General features: G+C 41.5%; 1 protein-coding gene across 4 annotated transcripts in view; it reads left to right on the top strand.

Moving 5' to 3' along the window:
* Positions 1-22,274, top strand: part of IARS (isoleucyl-tRNA synthetase) — a 76,765-nt gene that overhangs the window by 41,270 nt on the left and 13,221 nt on the right. For all 4 annotated transcript variants that reach the window (XM_021086986.1, XM_021086984.1, XM_021086985.1 and 1 more), the window contains 12 exons: positions 849-993; positions 3,161-3,281; positions 7,066-7,157; positions 7,912-7,989; positions 9,463-9,584; positions 9,995-10,097; positions 10,320-10,403; positions 14,342-14,516; positions 16,747-16,859; positions 18,882-18,977; positions 19,766-19,942; positions 21,396-21,501. In XM_021086986.1, the coding sequence (XP_020942645.1) occupies positions 849-993; positions 3,161-3,281; positions 7,066-7,157; positions 7,912-7,989; positions 9,463-9,584; positions 9,995-10,097; positions 10,320-10,403; positions 14,342-14,516; positions 16,747-16,859; positions 18,882-18,977; positions 19,766-19,942; positions 21,396-21,501 (1,412 nt within the window). The remainder of the gene's footprint in view (positions 1-848; positions 994-3,160; positions 3,282-7,065; positions 7,158-7,911; positions 7,990-9,462; positions 9,585-9,994; positions 10,098-10,319; positions 10,404-14,341; positions 14,517-16,746; positions 16,860-18,881; positions 18,978-19,765; positions 19,943-21,395; positions 21,502-22,274) is intronic.

The following is a 22,274-nucleotide window of genomic DNA, read 5'->3' as shown; positions in this document are numbered from 1 at the left end:
AACCCTCTGAGCAAGGCCAGGGATTGAATCCACAACCTCATGGTTCTTAGTTGAATTCATTAACCACTGAGCCACGATGGGAATTCCGTGTTAGATTCTCTCATATCATTTGCTTCAGTTTTGCACTTACTTCTCAAATAGCCACGTAAAATATATTTATGCTACAGCAAATAAAAATTAATACTGAAAAGTGTTTAGAAAATGTGAGCCACTGTTTGAAATAGTCATAGTCATGAACACTGAGTGCTTAGGTTAAAAGGAGCCACAGAGATCTTGTTTAGCACCCTCCTGGTATGAACACAGAGACTCACACCCAGGGACTGTGGCCAAGAACTGTGAACAGTCACCATGTCACCTAGGAACAGTTAGTGGGGTGTTCCGCAACTCCCGGTTGTCTGTTAGACTCACCTTGGGATACGTGACAACTTGGGCCTGCTAATTCTTTGTATTAAGAGCTGTCCTATAGAATGTTTAGCAACAACCCTGGCCTCTGTTCCCTGAGGCCCCTGTGCTGTTCCTTGTCAATCCCTGATGATTCCTTGTGAATTCCATAGTGTCCTGGAAGGAGGGCCTGGCTACTTCTTCCTGGGGCTGCCATACTAAGACCAGTGCATGGCATGCTTCTAGGTTGGTCTGGTGCCATATTTTGATGTGGAATTACAATTGATAGGTTTCTTACACAAAGCAAGAGCTTTGTCAGTTTTAAATTGACTATTAGAAAAAAATTTTCATTTCTTCCCTTTTGTAGAAAAAGTGCTAATTTGCGTATTGCCCTGTCAACATGTTGAGTAATAATATTTGGTTTACTGTCTACCTTTCTTTTCCATGTAATTTTTCTCCTTTTCCAGGTTGTATCTGATTAATTCCCCTGTGGTGAGAGCTGAAAACCTCCGCTTTAAGGAGGAGGGTGTCCGAGATGTCCTGAAGGATGTACTGCTGCCTTGGTACAACGCCTATCGCTTCTTCATCCAGAATGTCCTGAGGCTACAGAAGGTGTGGGTTATGGTGCTGTAGGATGGGGTCTGCCCCATGAAGCTGGGTTGATCTGGGTTTTTGCAAGATGGGGGCGAGCTGTGAGGCAGAGTTCCATGGGAGGCTCAGCAGAGCAGGCCCTGTGAATGGAAGATCAGAGCCACTGGGGAGGCTTGAGATGAAGGTGTCACGGGTATCTGGGGTCCATGCTGGACCAGGAGCACAAAACTGGAGCATCATTTTCCAGACACATGCTCACCTCTGCAAGACACAAAAACCTTGTTGAAGAAGAGCTACATTGGATTTTTTTTTGGCCATGCCCATGGCAGAGGTCCCAAGGCAAGGGTCAGACCCATGCCACGGCAGTGATAACACCAAATCCTTAACCACTAGGCCACCAAGGAACTCCAGCATTGGATATTCCTTTAGCCAGCCAAATTTGGCATTGGGGACTTGGTGATGGGGAAACCTGTAGATAGACAGTTACTATGAGAGTATGTGTACCTAGTAAAGACTGCTGCAGATGGGTGGTCAGGGGAGGCCATTCAATGAATGCATCTGGGCTAAGGCTCTAAAAGTGAGAGATGTTCTTATTGGGTTGTTGGGGTGGAAAATAGCGGTTGGTGCATGTGAAAGTGCTTCAGAGCAGTTATCTACTGGCCTGGGAGCCATCCTCTGAGAAACCCCCTCCCCTGCCCCTACTGACTGCTCTCTGGCCAGCAGGCTTCATTGCACATATGCCTGTTTGTGCTTTCTGGACTCCATTTGAGATCAGAGCCCAGCTACCACTCATCTTTTTATCTCCAACACCTTATAAGTAGAATTTCTTAGTAAATTAGTTTTGACCAACCATATGACATTATTCCTTCCTGAGAAACTGGTTGGAGAGCTGAGCTTTGAGCATCATGTTCCTGCAGGCTGGTGACTCATTTTCTGCTGCCTCTTGCTTCTCTTGGTCTGTTAATGAACCCTCCCAAGGAAAGCAGGGTCTTCCCCAGGCCCCTAGTGTTTCCTGTCTTTGTGATCCTACCACCTCTCAGGCCAGCAGTCCTAAAGTGTGTCTACTTTGCAGGCCTTTGCTGGTGTGGGACTCAGGAACACAGGTTGGGCCAAACTGCACATAGTTTGGGCTTATCTGGGTATGATAGCAAGATGCAGGCTCCACTCCCAGGTGATTAAATCAGGGTAAGAGTCAACAGAGTTGCTACCGACAGGTGGTGATGCTTTTGAGTATGGACAGGTGAAGTGGGCCTTCAGGATAGAAGGCCAAAGGAATAGGATAGAAGGCCAAAGGAAAAAGAAGGGGTGGAATGGGTAAAGTGAATAACTTAAGCAAAGTTGTTAATTCCTAGTACTTGTTTTCAGCTTACAGACAGTTGTCCAGTCCTGCTCAGTTTTACTATCCTTTATTCCTTAAGTTTTAAATAAATAGACCCTCTACTTACTGACAAAACGTTAGAATATTTCTGGAGTTCATGCTGTGGCACAGTGGGATTGGGAGCACTAGGACAAAGGTTCGATCTCCATTCTAGCACAGTGGGTTAAGGATCTCGCATTGCCACAGCTGCAGCATAGGTCGCAACTGTGGCTTGGATCTGATCCCTGTCCTGAGAACTCCATATGCCACGGGGCAGCCAAAAAAAGAGAAAGAATAAAGATGTTGGGATATTTCTTAATTCATAATTACTCTTTGATGCCTAGGAATTATTTTTTTTTCCTAAATTCTCTTTAGTTCACTCAAAAATGTAATTTATTAATTGAAGACTTAATATTCCCGGAGTTCCCTTCGTGGCTCAGTGGTTCCCAACTAGGAACCATGAGGATGCGGGTTCAATCCCTGGCCTCGCTCAGTGGGTTGAGGACCTGGTGTTGCCTTGAGCTGTGGTGTTAAGTCACAGACGTGGCTCAGATCCTGTGTGGCTGTGGCTGTGGCTGTGGCTGTGGCTGTGGTGTAGGCCAGCAGCTGTAGCTCTGATTTGACCCCTAGCCTGGGAACTCCCATATGCCTCAGTTGTGGACCTTAAAAAAAAAAAAAAAAAAAAAAAGAGTTAATATTCCAAGTTTAAACTTACTTGGAAAATATTGCTAAGAATCAGAAATTTAGATTGCCAGTAAATTGAAGAATTTATTTCTCTATAGAAGTCTTCCCCCAAGAATGTAGGATGTTTCAATAATTGTCACTTTGTAGGAGGAAGAAATGGAATTCCTTTACAATGAGAACCTGGTTAAAGAAAGTGCCAACATCACAGACCGGTGGGTCCTGTCCTTTATGCAGTCGCTTATTGGGTTCTTTGAGACCGAAATGGCAGGTGTGTCTCTCTTGGGCCTTTCTCCCAGGAATAAAAACTCTTCTCTTTATAATTTAACTTTTGATATTTAACTGTTTTTCTTCATTAACATAGAGGAAATTTTTTGAATATATTTGATTTACAATATTGCGTTAGTTTTTGTTATACAGCAATGTGATTCAGTTATACATGCATTTTTTTTCATATTCTTTTCCATTATGGTTTATTATAGAATATTGAGTATAGTTCCCTATGCTATATAGTAGGGCCTTGTTGTTTATCTATTTTGTTTGTAGTAGTTTGTATCTGCTAATCCCAAACTTAATTTATCCCTCCCTGACCCCCTTTCCCCTTTGTTTTTTGTCTGTGAATGTTTCTATTTTGTAAATAAATTCATTTGTATCATATTTTAGATTACATGTGTAAGTGATATCATAGTATTTGTCTTTCTCTTTCTGACTTAATTCACATAGTATGAAAATCTTTAGGTCCATCCATGTTGCTACAAATGGCATTATTTCATTCTTCTTTATGGCTGAGTAGTATTTCCATGATGACCATTCTGACCAGTGTGAGGTGATACCTCATTGTAATTTTGATTTTCGTTTCTCTAATAATTAGCAATGTTGAGCATCTTTTCATAGACCTATTGGCCATCCATCTTTCCTCTTTGGAGAAACATCTACTTAGGTCTTCTATCCATTTTAATATTGAGGTTGGTTTTCTGTTATTGAATTGCATGGCTGTTTGTATATTTTGAAAATTAAGCCCTTATTGGTTGCATCATTTGCAAATATTTTCCCCCATTCTGTAGGTTGTGTCTTTGTTTTGTTTATGCTTTCCTTTGCTGTGTAAAAGTTTGATTAGGTCTCATTTATTTATTTTTACTTTTATTTCTGTTGCCTTGGGAGAGTGACCTACAAAAACAGTGGTACGATTTACGTCAGAGAATGTTTTGCCTATGTTCTCTTCTAGGAATTGTATAGTGTCGTGTCTTATATTTAAGTCTTTAAGCTGCTTTGAGTTTATCTCTGTGTATGATGTGAGGGAGTGTTCTAACTTTATGGATTTACATGTGGCTGTCCAGCTTTTCCAGTGCCACTTGTTTGAAGAGACTCTTGTCTCTATTTTATCTTCTTGACTCCTTTGTCAAAGATTAATTAGCCCTAGTTGTGTGCATTTATTCCTGGGCTCTTTAAACATAGAAGGAAATCTATAGCGATTTTGAGAAATACATAACAATAGATAAATAAATGTTTTTTTTTATCTTTCCAATATAATTTTAAGGTTTGTTGGTTGTGGAAGTGTGCTGTTCTAAGGCCTAGGGGATTGTCTCGGGGATGTCCAGCATCCTCACCCTCCACAGACACCACACAGGCCCATGGAATCACAGGCTTCAGTGGAGGCTGCACTTGTTCCCTGGGGGAAACATTGCCTAAAGTCTATGACCCTCAATTCCTTTCTCCAGAAATTGCCTTGTAGAATTACTTATGAGTCTCAGATAGAGATCATGTACATAAAATAGCTAGCAGGTAACAGGTACTTAATAAATAGTACTTGTTATTAATATGTTTTTAATATATTCTTAGGTCTACTTTATTAAATAAGTAGTTCCTGTTCAACCCGCAAAAATTAGGAAATACAGAAAAGTAACAATGAAGTTGACATTTCCCCACATTTCTGTTGCCCAGCAACAGATTTGGTTTTAGACAAGAGGTTAGAAAAATAGATTTTGTTGATTTTTTTGAGATGGGAGATAGAACAACCATAAGTCAAGGTGGAAAATTCCAGAAATTATATTAACCAAGATACCTGAGATGGGTCTGAGTGAGTATGGGTCTGATAGTCAGGGGCTATCAGAAAAGATGGCTTCCCTGTGCACACCCTGGTGACATGAACCAGCTTCCCTCAACACCCTGTGGTTGTCAGGTGCTCCTGTGCTGGTATACTGCTCCAGGGGATTTGAGGCGCCAGAGCAACTCTTTGGTCATGCAGGGGTCTGCTCTTCCTCAGCTGGTGCATAACTCTTCTTGGAATAGTTGGTACCTTTGCACTTTGCACAGTAGGATGATCAGTCCAGGGAATTTTGAATGCTTTATCAGTCATCCTGAAGGACTACACCCGCCCTATTAAACATGCACAATAAAGGCCATATGACTGCCAAGCGGTAGGACAGATCACCATCAGTGAAGATGGAAATAAGCATGTGAAACAGACTTCTGCACTTGGGATATCACCCCATTCCCTGGGACACCTGCTCATTGCCGTGCCCACTTTTCTCTCCTGAGTAATATAAATGAGTGCTGGGGAGTGTTGCCCAGGGGCCCTTGCCATCTTTAGGCAGCTGCTGTGACCTGCGAACAGCTGCATCTACCCTGGCTGGTCCCTGATCTGCCTGAGAACAAGAGGTTTGGCAGCAGTTGAGCACACAGCTGAGTGGTAAGGGCCAGGTGCAAAAGGCTGGGTGGTGCACATTGAGCCAATGAGATGGAGTCCAAGCCCAGAGTGCCCAGTGCACTTCCCACTCCAGCCTGTCAGCTTTGTGCCTCGCTTCCATCATCAAAATAGAGTTCTGAGGACTAAAGAGGTAGCATCCTTGAGTCTGCAGTTGCTCTTAGTGATCTCAGCAGTAGTTGCTGCTGCTCTTGTTTATTGATCTTATTTATTGATCATGATATATGGGCTTGGTTTACTTTCTAAGAGTTGAAACTCTTGAACACAGGAAACTGGCCTCCTAGAAAGTGAAAAGTTTAGTGACCTTGGAAATAACTTAGATGAGCCTCTTTCTTCACAGAACAGACCCTGATCACAGAAATTACCTCTCTAAATATGTGACCAGGGAGTGCCTCTGGCCTAGGGCTTAGTCCACCAGCACCTCAGTTTTAGTCTTTGTGAACCGCAGCAGAGAACAGCTCTGGCTTCAGCAACTTATCACTGTGTGGACTTAGACTGGGAGCCTCATTAACAGTCACTGAACTCTTTTCACTAATGTAAACTGTGTTAAAAATAAGTCTGTGCCTCAAACGGGGTTGGCTAGATGCCCTTAACTTCCTTCTTGTCCTCTTAGTTCCTCAAGGGAGCCATCAAATTTTTATATTTCTTCAAGATTCTTCTTTCCTTCCAATACCCCTTTCGCTTTTTTCCCTTCTCTATTTAACCTTTTGAACCCTGTTCTATTTTATTCACAGCCCGTGCCTGAGTTTCTCAGTTGTAGCACTACTGATGGTTTGACCTGGGTCATTCTCTAGTGGGGGCTGTGCGTTGTAGGTTGTTGAGCAGCATCCTTGGGGTGCACCCACCAAATGCCAGGAGCACCCACCTCCCCAGTTTTGACAACCAGCATGTCTCTCCAGACCTTGTTAATGTTCCCTGAAGGGCAGCATTGCTCTGGCCACGAAACCCTGATCTTTACTGTGCCTCTTAGCATCTAGTTAAAGCTTTATATGTGTCTGTCTTAGTTGAGGTTAAGGTAGCACAGTGGAAGGAAGTTGGGCTTTTGTGGTACTGCCACTTTACACAGTTCCAGATAAACAGTAGCTCATGGAGTCATGCAATGGGCAGTCTCAGCTTCATAGCCACACATACGGGGTTTCCTGTTTCCTTACTGACAGAGTGAGTTTGTAGCTCACAGGGTGGTTTGGCACCCTCAGTGAACGAGCTGTTGTGATTGCTTCACTTTGCTATTTCCTGTCTCCCAAACAGGCCTGGCAGCCCTTCAATGACAGGGGCCGCCTGCTTTTTCTTGTGCTCAGCCCTCTCTTAAGCTTGTATGTTCTCGCTGCCTGACGGACTATCTTCCTTTTAGCTTATAGGCTCTATACTGTAGTTCCTCGACTCGTCAAGTTTGTAGATGTGCTGACCAATTGGTATGTCAGGATGAACCGTCGAAGATTAAAGGTAAGTGCAGGCTGTTGTTGGGAAGAACAGAAAATGTAGGAAATATGAGAGTTGAGGAAAATACCAGCCAAAAGGAAAAGGGGCATTTTCAAATGCTCTTTTTGAAGCTATCTTTTTCCTTTTACATTGTGTAGTAATTGTACTGCCACTCGGTGGATGGGGGACCCATGAGTTTAAATGTCATCATGTTTATTCTCAGAACACAATTATGGATATTCATATTGGAAGAAAAAGTCTCAGGCCAAACAGGACTACACCGAGCAGACCTCTTAAAATCCAAAATTAATTCACACAAATATTTTACAAATGTCGTTAGGTACAGCCGGGATCTTGCAGGGCAATTCCTTGCTTCTACTGCTAGAGGTACAGTTATTTATTGACAAGAGTCTTCCTTAAGCCTGTTGGGGATTTAGGATGAGTAAAGCATGGACCCTGCCCCAGAACTTAACCTGTGCGTAAACAACAATGGTAGAAAACAGTATGAAGGATGCCCAGACCACATATGGAGGCTGCCCATTAGTACTGCCTTCAGATGTGCTAATGATAAAATCTCATAAAAAAACAGTAATTTTATTTTTGGTAAAATGTATTACATACACGTCCATCTAGGAGGACATATAAAATGTTTATAGTAGTTATCTCTGGGTAACTTAATTATAGCTGAATTTTCCCCTTTTTATTATCTTTATGTTTTTTCCTGTAATGAATTACTTGGTTTTAACAGTTTAATGTGTGTTTGGTTTTTACTCACCAGGGTGAAAACGGGGTAGAAGATTGTGTTATGGCCCTTGAGACCTTGTTTAGTGTCCTGCTTTCTCTGTGCAGACTTATGGTAAGATGCTTGATCCCGTTCTAAAACTCTAGCCCTGTGGGCTGCTTGTGATGCATTGTTGCTACAGTGTTCTGTGTCTGTATCTATTCTGTATTTGTTCCACCAGAAATAGAAGTAGGCTTTTTTTGGTTTTGATTTGTGTGTGTGTGTGTGTGTGTGTGTGTTTCTTTTATAGCTGCGCCTAGGGTATATGGACATTCCCATGCTAGGAGTAGGATTGGAGTTGCAGCTGCCAACTTACACCATAGCTACAGCAATGCCGGCTCCTAACCCACTGACCAAGGCCGGGGATCGAACCTGCACCCTCACAGAGACTATGTAGGGTTCTTAACCTGCTGAGCCACAATGGGAACTCTGATATAGATGTTTTAAAACAACTTTAAATTCTGTTTTCTCTTCAGAAATCTCATTAGCTTATATATGTTAAATAAGGCTAAGAAACATTAGCTATAAAAGCTAAATTTCTTTCTTTACACTCATGGCATGTTAAGCTCAAGGTCCTTGCATCTAAACTCAAGAGCCACATAACTCATCTTAATGTAGAGTCCTATAATTGTCTGTGAGTTGCAGGGAAGTTCTTAAACTACTATCTGAACAGATATCACTTGAGTATTTTACTTGAAAAATGTACATACCAATTGATTTTTTTTTTTTTTTCCTGAGCTGGAAGTAGTTTTTTTAAATGTTTTTATTATAGTTGATTTACAATGAAAGAGACTCAGTTATACATTTATATACATGATTTTTTTCACCCAATTGAAATATTAATTAAATGGTATACAAGTAGCAATTCCAGTTTTAATGTTCTGTATCTTATTTTTGCCACTCCAGTTTAATGTTATAAGCCTTCTGTTTCTTTTCTTTTTTTTTTTGGTCTCTTTAGGGCCACACCCATGGCATATGGAAGCTCCCAGGCTAGGGGTCAAATGGAGCTACAGCTGTTGGCCTTTGCCACAGCCACAGCAACGCCAGATTCTTAACCCACTGAGTGAGGCCAGGGATCGAACCTGAGTCCTCAGGTTCATTACAGCTGAGCCATGACGAGAACTCCCTGTGTATTTTCTAAATGTTGCATGGAATGAGAACCTGCTTTGTACCTCCAGTCCAGCCTCATTCTCCTTCATCCTGTGAAACATGTGGTGTTTCCCCATTTTACAGATGAGGTTTCTGAGGTCTAGGGATTTTCATTCCTCTGCATATTGACTTGACTGGCATGGGACTGGGGCGCGTATTACCGACATCCTCCAGGGTGTTTTGGGTACTTCTGGCTGCTGCCGTGCTTCATGAGTGTCTACCTCGCCAACTTTGGAATGAGGTCATTTCTCCTTCATAGGGCATTTTTAGTAACCTCATGTCCACTTCTGTGCGTATTACATGTCATTTCTCTAAAATGTTTATTTAGTTGTTTCTTACTCTGAGATCAGTTCATGATAACTACATATAAATGACATGATTTCTTCTCTCCTTATACAGGCCCCTTATACACCTTTTCTTACTGAATTGATGTACCAGAATCTAAAGATGCTGATTGACCCTGTTTCTGTCCGGGACAAGGACACACTGAGTATCCACTATCTCATGCTGCCCCATGTTCGGTAACAATCATATATATGCCTTGCCTAAGCCATGGGAAGGAGTGTTGCCAGAGATGCACGGATGTAGGGGCCCCAGTTCCCTGCTCCAGCCCCTCCATGCCCTGCTTTCCACCTGAGCTGCCGCTTAGGCTACAAAATGGGTAGAGGGATGCTTCGTGTGGAATCCCTGTTAGAGCTGTGGCAGGTAGGATGTGGGATTGATCTCGGACATGCTAGACACCAGGAAGTAGGCTCAAGCTTGCTGCCTGTGCCCTAAAGGCATGTGCTGTCCTTTCCAAGTTCCTCCCTGGGAAGCCTAGCCCCACAGTCACGCCTCTAGCCTAACCCTCTTCCTCACATAAGCAGTCCTCTCTTTGTGATTTTCTCCTTTTAAATCTAATCTCTTTCATATCCCTGCATCTATCAATTAGAGAGGAATTGATTGACAAGAAAACTGAGAGTGCAGTGTCTAGAATGCAGTCTGTGATTGAACTTGGGCGAGTGATTCGAGACCGCAAAACTATTCCAATAAAGGTTTGAAATTTTATTTCTATTTTACATTGCACAGACCTAAATAATTATGTTTTTGGTATATTTTCTTCATTATAAAACGCAATAAGGGTGTGAATGGCCCAGTACTGGATACACCTGCTTAGTCTGGAGCTTGATTTTCAGTTAAAGCATTTAATATTCATTTTTCTGCGGTTTAGAGGACCGGCTGCTTAGTGAACTTCCGCTTCCTTTTTCCCTTTCTAGTATCCTTTGAAAGAAATTGTAGTTATCCATCAGGATCCAGAAGCTCTTGATGAAATCAAGTCTTTGGAGAAGTATATCATTGAGGTAAGACAGTTAATTTGGTCTAAATAGACTTGTTTCCTCAGGAAGATTATTTTGATTAGTACCCTTTGTACAAATACACTCTGAGTGAATAATTTGTCCTTTTCCTTTTGGATATCAGTGTATACATAAATTTTACCATTTATGAATGTTTATACCTTTCCTTTTTTTTTTTTTTTTGTCTTTTGTCTTTTTTGTTGTTGTTGTTGCTATTTCTTGGGCCGCTCCCGCGGCATATGGAGGTTCCCAGGCTAGGGGTAGAATCGGAGCTGTAGCCACCGGCCTACGCCAGAGCCACAGCAACGCGGGATCCGAGCCGCGTCTGCAACCTACACCACAGCTCACGGCAACGCCGGATCGTTAACCCACTGAGCAAGGGCAGGGACCGAACCCGCAACCTTATGGTTCCTAGTCGGATTCGTTAACCACTGCGCCATGATGGGGACTCCCCCCTTTTTTTTCTTTTTAAGGGCTGCACGTCCAGCATATGGAAGTTCCCGGGCTAGGGGTCTAATCCAGAGCTGCAGCTGATGGCCTTTGCCTGAGGCACAGCCATGTGGGATCTGAGTTGTGTCTGCTGCAACCTCTGCCGAAGCTCGCGGCAATGCTGGATCCCTCACCCACTGAGTGAGGCCTGGAATCACACCCGCGTCCTCATAGACACCTTTCGGGTTTGTCACCGCTGAGCCACCACAGGCACTCCTATACTTGGTTTTTAGAGTCATCATGAATTTTTACAATGAAATTGTAATTCTTTAACAATGATCTCAGGGTCTGTGAATTTTTCACCTTTGTTGGGTCATTTATCCCTTCATCAACTTCTCTTCCCCAGAGTACTTTTTGATTATTAACAAGGAGAAGAAAAAAAAAAAAACTTTGTTCCTTCAAATTACGGTGGAGATAATAACACAGACTAACACTTACTGGGGGTCCACCATGTCTCAAGCACTGTTCTGAGGGCTTTGCTTGTGTTAACTCATTTGATCCTTACAGCACTCTGAGAGATCACCTCATATCTAGATGGTCATCACCCCCTTCTAAGGATGTTCACTAGGGTATCTCCTACTGACTTGTTGCTAGCATTTTACACACATATACACACATTTGTACGTACGTATGTACACATCAGTGAATACAGTGGATCATATATGTAGTTTTTGTTTTGTTTTTAATGGCCACACCCGAGGCATATGAAAGTTCCCAGGCTAGGAGTCAAATTGGAGCTGTAGCTACCAGCCTACACCACAGCTCATGGCAACTCCAGAACCTTAAGCCACTCAGCAAGGCCAGGGATTGAAACCTCATCCTCATGGATACTAGTCAGTTTGTTACCACAGAGCGATGATGGGAACTCCTGTAGTTTTTAACTTACTTTTTTCACTTTACAGTATTTCTTAAACAGCATCTCATGTTAAGATATAGAGATCTAATTGATTCTTTTTAAGGGTCTTGTGCTCTACCTACTGAGCTATCTGGGTGACTGAACTTACTCTTTTTTTTTTTTTTTCCTTTTTTAATTTTTGTATTTTTAGGGCTGCACCCACAGCATATGGAAGTTCCCAGGCTAGGGGTTTAATTGGAGCTACAGATGCTGGCCACAGCAACGCCAGATCCGAGCTGCATCTGTACCTATAACACAGCTCACAGTAATGCTAGATCCTTAACCCACTGAGCGAGGCCAGGGGTTGACCTGTGTCCTCATTGATACTAGTCAGATTCGTTTCTACTGAGCCTTGATGGAAACTCCAGTTTATCCTTTTTAATAGCTGCAGAGTTCACTTTATGACTGCATCATAATTTATTTAATTACTCTCCTGTTGCTGGAATTTAGGTTTGTGATTACAAACAAAAGGGGTGTGTGTGGGTGCACACCTATGTCAGCATAAATATGTTGGATAGATTCCTAAACAAGTTTTGTCAGAAGTTTAAACTGTCATGTCAGTTGTCCTCTCAAGATGCTCTATTCTATGATGTTTTAAAAACAAATATATCATTTTTTTATTTCATTTTTATTCCTTTCACAGGTAATATTTAAATCTTTATCATATGGTGTGGCTGTGGTATAGGCTGGCAGCAAAAAAGTCTTTATCATAGAAAATAATTTCTATATATGATATTGAATTGCTTGAGAATTCCAGACAAATATTAGAAACTAAGGAGTTTATAACTGTAGAAACTGAGAGTTTATAACTAAAGAGTTACAAATTCTGTAATTAATGCTTAAAATATGGGTAAAATAGAATATGTTTAAATAGAATATCTTAGTCACTCTGAGTTAAAATAATATATATAATGACAAAATTAGAAATTTCCCTAAAATTTGCCTCAGTTGGCTATTCCATATCTTACTTTCATATTTCCTGTGTGGTCACCATTTCCTGATACACTGGCATTCCTTAACTAACTAGCATGATGTAGGCATGAAATGTTATTAATTGGTCCTTTTGGTTAATTTTTAGGTAACTTTGTGATGCTTTGAAATTGCCTGAGCAAAGGTTTATCCCTGAGATAGGAAGCTCATATTTCTAATTCTAGAGTCCTTGTTAGTTGAGTTAGATTCTACTTAATTGATTGATCTGGACAGGATTTTTTTCATACCATACAATTCATTGGTTTTTAGCATTATTTATAGCGTTGAGCAACCATCACCACAATTTTATAGCATTTTCCTCACCCCAAAAAGAAACCCAGTATCCGTTAGCATTCATGTACCATTTTCCCCAAGATTTTGTCATCCTCTGACGAACTCAAATCTGTCTTCTGTCTCTGGGTGTGCCTACTCTGGACGTTTTCTTTTTTCTTTTTTATTTTTTTTTGTCTTTTGTCTTTTTAGGGCTGCACCTGTGGCATATGGAGGTTCCCAGGCTAGGGGTCAAATCAGAGCTGCAGCTCTGGCCTACACCACAGCCACGGCAACTTGGGATCCAAGCTGAGTCTGCAGCTTACACTACAGCTCACGGCAATGCCAGATCCTTAACCCACTGAGCACGGCCAGGGATCAAACCCGCATCCTCATGGCCACTAGTCCTGTTTGTTAACTGCTGAGCCATGACGGGAACTCCTGAGCTTTTCTATAAATGTAATTGTACAATGTGTGGAATTTTGTATCTGACTTCTGTGATGTAACACCAAGGATCATTCATGTGATAGCATGTATGTGTGCTTCATTCCTTTGTACTGCTAAATAATAGCCCATTGTATGGATATATATACCGCATTTTGCTTATTCACCATTGATCATCATTTGAGTTGTTTCCACTTTTTGGTTATTGTGTTATGTTTAGTTATTATGTTGTGTTTGGATATTGTATTTGGTTATTATCTTGCTATGAATGTGTGCATGTTTTTTGTGGACATGTTCTCATTTCTTTCCTTCTTTTTTTTTTTTTTTTTTTTGTCTTTTGTCTTTTGTTGTTGTTGCTGTTTCTTGGGTCTCTCCCGCGGCATATGGAGGTTCCCAGGCTAGGGGTCGAATCGGAGCTGTAGCCACCAGCCTACGCCAGAGCCACAGCAACGCGGGATCCGAGCCGCGTCTGCAACCTACACCACAGCTCACGGCAACGCCGGATCGTTAACCCACTGAGCAAGGGCAGGGACCGAACCCGCAACCTCATGGTTCCTAGTCGGATTCGTTAACCACTGCGCCACGACGGGAACTCCTTTTTTTTTTTTTAAGGGCCGTGCCATGGCATATGGAAGTTCTCAGACTAGGGGTCAAATCAGAGCTAATGCTGCTGGCCCATTCCACAGCCACAGCAATGGCAGGATCCAAGCTGCATCTGTGACTTACACCACAGTTCATGGCAACACCAGATCCTACTGAGTGAGGCCAGGGAATCAAATCTGCAGCCTCATGGATACTAGTTGGGTTTGTAACCTGCTGAGCCACAATGGTGACTACATTTCTTTCATTCTTATTTCATCTTGTCTACCATCTGTAGGAATTGAATGTTCGAAAAGTTACACTGTCTACAGATAAAAACAAGTATGGCATTCACCTCAGGGCAGAACCAGATCACATGGTCCTGGGGAAGCGTCTGAAGGGAGCCTTCAAGATGGTGATGACGTCCATCAAGCAGCTGAGCAGTGAGGAGCTGGAGTGGTTCCAGGAGAGTGGTGGGTATATGCTTCCTTGGGGGCACCATTCCTGGCGTCAGCCTCATGGGTGTCACATACTTAGACTCCTCTTTGACTTCTACTATCACAGTCTTTTGGATAAAATTTTCTCTGTCCATAAAAAAATTTATTAGTATTAGGAATAATGTTGATAATTTAGAAAAAAGAGAATAAAAATGACCCATCACCCATCCATTTAATGCAGATTGAATGCCTAGTATCTGTTGTTTGTTATGTTAGGTACTACGGTATTACTGAAATTCCGATTTATTTCATTCTAGATACATATGTAGTCATATATTTATAGCTTTACAAAATGGAAATCATGCTATTGTTTTAAATTTCACATTTTTCACTCATATTTTTACATTTTGTGTTGATTTTAGGTTTGTATTTTCACTTTACATAGTAAACATTTTTGTGTTATTTGTCTTTCTGTTTGTTTGTTTTTTGTTTTTGTTATTTTGCCGTTTCCTGGGCTGCTGCTGCGGCATATGGAGGTTCCCAGGCTAGGGGTCGAATCGGAGCTGTAGCCACTGGCCTAAGCCAGAGTCACAGCAATGTGTTATCCGAGCTGTGTCTGCAGCCTACACCACAGCTCATGGCAACGCTGGAACCTTAACCCACTGAGCAGGGCCAGGGATCAAACCTGCAACCTCATGGTTCCTAGTCGGATTCATTAACCACTGAGCCACAAGGGGAACTCCTGTGTTATTTGTCTTTAAAATGCTATTTCAGTAACTGCTACAAAAATTTTTTCTTCCAGTGAATACCTGATATTTAACTAGTCTTATCATTCATGCTTTAGATTGTTCTAATTCTTTCACTAGTATAAATAGTATTTTGGTGAATACTTTCACAGGTTAATATTTTGTCAAATTGATTCCTTTTGGCTAGATTTCTAGATAGAAATTACTGAATCTGCTGGGTGAACCTTAAGTCACCATTAAGTTCTACAAAGGCTGATGTGGGTCTAGAAAAATCTACCCTAGTGAGAGAGCAGAACCCCTTGAGATTAATTACCAGCCAATAGTATAGAGTGTTATTGCTATCAGATGTTGCTTGTGGAGAAAAAGATGATGACTTTTAGAGGTGCCAGAATGAAGACTAGACGATATTCTAAAGAAAAAAAATTATGTTTTAGTTTTAAAATACTTAGTTTATTTTTTGTTTTTTGTTTTCTTTTTAAGGCTACACCTGCAGAATATGGAAGTTCCCTGGCTAGGAGTTGAATCAGAGCTGCAGCTGCTGGCCTACATCACAGCCACAGCAACTTGGGATCCAAGCTGCATCTGCGACCTACACCACAGCTCATGTCAATGCCGGATCCTTAACCCACTGAGTGAGGTCAGGGATCTCAGATTTGTTTCTGCTGAGCCACAATGGGGACTCCCAGATTCCCCAAATTTTTAGATAAAATTTATAAAACACAAGAGACTAGCAACTAAAAATTGAATCAGTACTAATTTAACTTGATATGTTAACTTAAAATCTGCCTTCAAGTCACAAATGTTGTTTTATTAGCCAAAATATTAAAAATTCCTGAAATAAAAGCCTTATTTGAAACTGAACTCCTATGATTTCTAACCTATAGTTTCTGAATGGGTTGTTTTGCATTGATGGATAGCAAAATACTTTTCAGATTATAGTGACATAAAGTGAAAACGATAGCCCATTTCTCAAAGACCAAGAAGATAATTTGTGAACTACTATAGTAGGCTTCCCTAAAGATAGAAATTGCCGTCTTCAGCTGTTTATTAATTCTGCCTGCCATAAATAGGCATGATGCTGAGAACTTCACACTGTCTACCTCACTGCACCCTGCTAGACAAATAATAGAACATAGGGTACTACAACCGGTGGGTGAGGAGACTCAGTCCAGTTTGACTCTGTAGACTGAGCATTCTTCCTTAAAGCATGCTGCTTGTGTTTATGGTAGGGATTCATTGCCTCCTGACACATGTTGTTGGGCCTGGGAGCTTACATACAATAGTAGATGTTGGTGCTGATTTAAATGTTTTCAGGGCAACATGGTACAGTCTAAATAATTTTATGTTTGTCATATCTTTGACTGGAACAATGATATGAGTCAGGAGGACATAATCTCTTGAAGACTCTATAGCTTGATGATGTGAAGATTTTTTTAAAGAGTGGCACAATATATTGGTAACAGGGCAGCTTGAGGAGTGAGGTGCTGACTGAGTAACAGTGACAATTGCTTCTCCAATAGGGACCATCGTTGTGGAAGGCCACGAATTGCATGAAGAAGATATCCGCCTCATGTACACCTTTGATCAGGCAGCAGGTGGAACGACACAGTTTGAAGCACACTCAGATGCTCAGGTATTTTTCTTTTCCCTCGAACATTTCCTTACCAAAAGATAAGAACATAAGAGGAGAAAATCTTTATCTATATCTTACCTGACAGTATTGGAAGCTTGTTTATTTGTTTGTCTTTTTAGGGCCACATTCATGGCATGTGGAGATTCCCAGGCTAGGGGTCTTATCGGAGCTATAGCTGTCAGCCTACACCACAGCCCCAGCAACACCAGATCCAAGCCTTGTGACCTATACCACAGCTCACAGCAACGCTGGATCCTTAACCACTGAGCGAGGCCAGGATCAAACCTGAAACCTCATGGTTCCTAGTCGGATTCGTTTCCGCTGCACCACGATGGGAACTCCTGAGTACTGGAAGTTTTAGATTGGCCTTTTTGAACTCCTCTATTGTAACTCCTTGACATATGCATTTCGTTAGTGAATACATAAATATCTTGTGACTTATGCATGCAATTGTCCTAGGTGTTGGATCATACAAAAATCAGTAAGTTGGAATCCCACCTTTGAAGGAATGAGTTGGTCTTGCACATAGAAAAGTTAAGTCAGGCATGTCCATATGCCATGGGTGCAGCCATAACATTAAAAACTAAACAGAACAAAATTCTTAGAAGTTTATAACACAGCACCATTTAGTCACACAACTGAGCCAAAATAGGATTAATGTAGTTTGTTTATAATTTGTGTCCTCCTTTGTTAACAGCTGTCCTTCATCTCTGGAGAGAGGTGCAGCTTTTCACTTTTCTTCTGTAGGGTGTTGCTCACAGGAGATAGCATAAGACCAGCTTTCAAGAGAGTCTCTAACGTAACTCTGATTTGTCTACTAACATTGACAACTCTTCTGATACACAAAGTCACCAATCCTGAAGCACTTAGAGCAGCAGAAGTTTTCACAGTGGTTCCTCTACCAACCAACAAGTGGATTGAAGGCCGCAGAGCATCCATCTTTCTTGTTCTGTTTAACCATGACCCTTGCTACCCTCTGCTTTGTTTTTGTGATTCTAGACACAATTGCTACAATGGGCCACAATACTTTTTATATGGTTTATTTTATTTATTTATTTGGATTCTTTTTTTTTTTTAGTTTTTATTTTTTCTGTTATGGTTTGTTTATAGTGTTCTGTCAATTTCTACTGTACAGCAAAGTGACCCAGTCACACACACATATATATACATTCTTATTCTCACATTATTCTCCATCATATTCCATCATAAGTGACTAGATATAGTTCCCTATGTGTGTGGTTTATTGCCACCTTGACTTTTTTATGTTATCTGTCCTAAAGGTTGTGAATGAAATGGTAATAATGGTAGTGTCATTTCTGTAGCAGAGGGCAGTGTACTCGTAAATTAGGCACCATGCCCATTTACGTCTTTGAGGACATTCAGTGAAAGAAGTTAATAGACTTGCTCCACTTCATGAAGGCGCAAGAGGTAAATTGGAGACAGATGGTGAATTAGGGCAGGGCAGCCATGGCAAACAATACACAAATCATGTCAAGAAACTCAGGAGCATCCAAAGACAGCAGTTCTTTGAGTAGACACCTTCTGAGAGTGAAGAGAGATGATGTGATCCATCACAACAAAACACAGACCCAGAATCCAAAACTGCCTGTACGTCTTCAAGGGGTGCTATTTAACCCCCCTCACTTCTACCTCAGACTTGACATGGAAACAAGCCTTTCTCTGTACTTATTTCTATCAAATAACTTATCAGGTAGAATAATAAAAACTGACTTTTCTTTATTTTTTTTTATGGCCACACCCACAGCATATGGAAGTTCCCACGCCAGAGATTGAATCCGAGCCACAGCTGCAGCCTACGCTACAGGCATGGCAATGCTGGATCCTTTAACCCACTGTGCCAAGCCAGAGATCAAACCCATACTTCTACTGCAACCCGAGCTCCTGCAGTCATATCCTTAACCCACTATGCCACAGTGGGAACTCAAAAAATTTCCATTGAACACCATTTTGCTCAGTTTTGCTCAGTACATCATGGTGTATGTACACTGTTTGCTGCTACAGGTGTTGGTTCTCTTAGATGTCACCCCTGACCAGTCAATGGTGGATGAAGGAATGGCTCGGGAAGTTATCAATCGCATCCAGAAACTTCGCAAAAAGGTTAGTTTGTCAGATAAAGAGCAGCTACTGTTTTGGAGTTTTGCTTTGGTTTTTTCCTTTGGTTTTTATTGTCATTGTCAGGAAGGAAAGGAGAGGTGGGTAATATAAATCATAGTAAATCATTTATGATAATTAATCACTGATCTATGGTCCATTTAGTTTGTACTAAAGGCCCCTTCTTCTTGCTCCTTGTTCACTCCCAAGCTCAGTGTGTTTCTCTGATCAGGAGCTTTCAGGCAACCTGTGCTCACTGTCTAGCTTTTTCAGTTTCTTAGGACTCTCACAAAACCATCCCTTGGCTAGATAGCCCTCCTGGCTGGCACAGAGGTCATTAAAGGTAACAGTGAATGTCTCTGCGGAAGGGCTCCTTGCTCAGGGGAGAGATTGTTGGATCTGGACAGAGTGGAGTTGTGCTTCCTCATTCAGAAGCTGGAGCCACAGTGGAGCACAGAGCCCACTGCCTGCCTCTACTGGGTGAGAGAGCCAGGGAGCCTCTACCCCAAGGAAGGCTCCCACAAGTCCCCCTCCTCAGGATAGGCATCTGAGACCTATAGTTCAGTATCTGAGAAGGCCACTTCAGCAGATAATGGGGTGCTTGTGAGCTCTGTCTCAGTTCAGAGCTTTGTGATTTCTTTCTTAATCACTCATTTTTTTCAGAGAATTGATCAGGATCCTCTCCCCTTCCATGATGACTCGTCGTGGGAACTTCATCAGCCCTGCTTAACAGAATCTTATATTTTAAGTGACACATGTGGCTTTCCTTTTCAATTCTTTTTGTTTGCTTTCAGTGCAATCTGGTTCCAACTGATGAAATAACAGTTTATTATAAAGCAAAATCCGAAGGAGAGTATCTGAATAATGTTATCAAAAGCCACACAGAGTTCATATTTGCTACCATAAAGGCTCCCTTGAAACCATATCCAGTTCCTACATCAGATAAAATCCTTATTCAAGAAAAAATGCAGGTGAGTTATGAGTTCTGTTGAACTATTAAGAGATTTAGGATTGGATTTTATTATGTTTATAGGATCATATCTTAATGTTCTGTTCCCTAGTAGCAATTAGTGTAGTTCTCAGTCTTGAAGTATTGCTCTGCACAGTAGTGAGTAGGGTCAGAGAGGTGAGGTTCGCAAGAAGGGAAAGGAAATTAGAACTGTTCTCATGGCAATTCTCTTGGGGAAGGGAACCAGGATGTGTGTGTGTGTGTGTGTGTGTGTGTGTATACACACACACATATGTATAAGAATTGCCAAGTTAAATGGCTATGTGGTGCTGTTTTGTCTAAAATTAGAAAAGTCAATATTGTGGATTCTGAGACTTATTGTTAAAAGTAAACAGCAATTGGAGTTCTCTTGTGGTGCAGTGGGTTAAGAATCTTGTGTTGTTAGTGCAGTGACTTGGGTCACTGCAGTGGCACTGGTTCTGTCTCTGGCCTGGGAACTTCCATATGCTGCAGGTGCAGCTAAAAAAAAAGGTAAATAGCGGTTGACTTGAAAAGCAATTAACTTTCATAGTGGTAGGTAATACATAAAATTTTATTTCCTGGTGGTACATTTTTTTTTTTTTTTTGCTTTTTATGGCCACATCTGCGGCATATGAAGTTCCCAGGCCAGGGGTCCAATTGGAGCTGCTTCTAAGGCCTGTGCCATAGCCACAGCAACACTGGATTTGAGCCACATCTGCAACCTACGCTACAGCCTATGCCAACACCAGTTTCTTAACCTACCAAACAAGGCCAGGTATTAAACCCACATCCTCACAGAGACAGTGTCGGGTCCTTAACCCCGCAACAGGAACCCCTCCTGGTGGTACATTTTAGATGTAACTATGGAAGATACATGAAAGATTTTGGCCTGTAATTCAGAAGTTGATCATTTATAATGGGAGGAATTCTTTTCTATGTCAGTCATTTATTAAGTTGTATGTGTATTTCGCTCCTACTTTGTATGGGACAAATGGAACAGACAAGCAGGATCTGAATATGACTGTCTTTTCAGAGGGGCAACTTACAAGTGTTTTCTGTTTTGCATAAGAACAAGGTAAAAGAAAAAAAGAGGAGTTCCTGCCATGTCACAGTGGAATCAGTAGCGTCTCTGCATACTAGGATGCAGGTTAAATCCCTGGCCCGGCACAGTGGGTTAAAGGATCTAGCATTGCCATAGCTGCAGCATAGATCACAAATGTGGCTCCAGTCTTATCCCTGGCTAGGAAACTCCATATGCCGTGAGGCAGCCAAAATAATAATAATAATAATAATAAGTAGGAAGTTGTAGCTCTTGATTCTTTTAGTGATGAGATTGAATATTGCTTCAGAATTGCATAGAGCACCTGTTCTTACTGAGAAGTAGTTGCTATCTTAGTTGATGACACTGTGGTCAGATGCCAGAGTTACCCAGTCACGTATCCTCATGTGCTTAGTTAAAAGGATCTGACCTGGAAGTTACACTAACCAGAGGATCATCCATGCCTGCCCCTGCTTGTGCGTATGTCAATCTTAACATTTGTACAAATGGCAGTGAACAAGGTAAGAGTAAATGAGCCCCATGTTCTGTGTTTTTTTTTTTTAGTTAAACTCATGAATGTCTTTAATGCTATAAGAGAATTGGTAAAACTGGATAACTTTTTGTCATCAAAATGAACCACAAAAGTAAATGATTGAACTTGCATTGATAGGAAGATGGAATAGATGTACTTTTCCCTATCCCTGCCACAAGTACAGCTAAACATCCCAGACATTGTATATAAAAACAAGCATGAGTAGTTCCCATTGTGGCTCAGCAGTAACGAACCTGACCTAGTATCTGTGAGGATGCGGGTTCAATCCCTGGCCTCACTCAGTGGGTTATGGATCTGGCATTGCCATAGTCTGTGGATGTAGGTTGCACATGTGGCTCAGTTCTGGTGTTTGCTGTGGCTGTGGCATAGGACTGCAGCAGCAGCTCCGATTCAACCCCTAGCCCAGGAGCTTCTATATGCCACAGGTGCAGCCATAAAAAGGGGGGAAAAAAGAAAGAAAGCAAAAGTGGGAGTTTCCTGTTGGCTTAATGGGTTAAGGATCCACTGTGGTCATGCTGTGGCACAGGTGCGATCCCTGGTCTGGGAATTCCTGCATGCTGTGGGGATGGTCCCCCCAAAAAGAAAGCGGGGGTGTCTGTTCATTCCAATAAAGTAAAACTTCATAGCAGATGAAATTACCATTGATATTAAATAATGATATAAATGTTGATCCAAAAGAAAACGTAATGATCCTAAATATCTATATACTTAACAGAACTGTGAAATATGTAAACAAAAACT

This window comes from Sus scrofa, chromosome 3 (genome assembly GCF_000003025.6).
Source record: "Sus scrofa isolate TJ Tabasco breed Duroc chromosome 3, Sscrofa11.1, whole genome shotgun sequence".
Classification (NCBI taxonomy): Eukaryota; Metazoa; Chordata; class Mammalia; order Artiodactyla; family Suidae; genus Sus; species Sus scrofa.
This window is presented reverse-complemented; position numbering and strand designations above follow the sequence as displayed.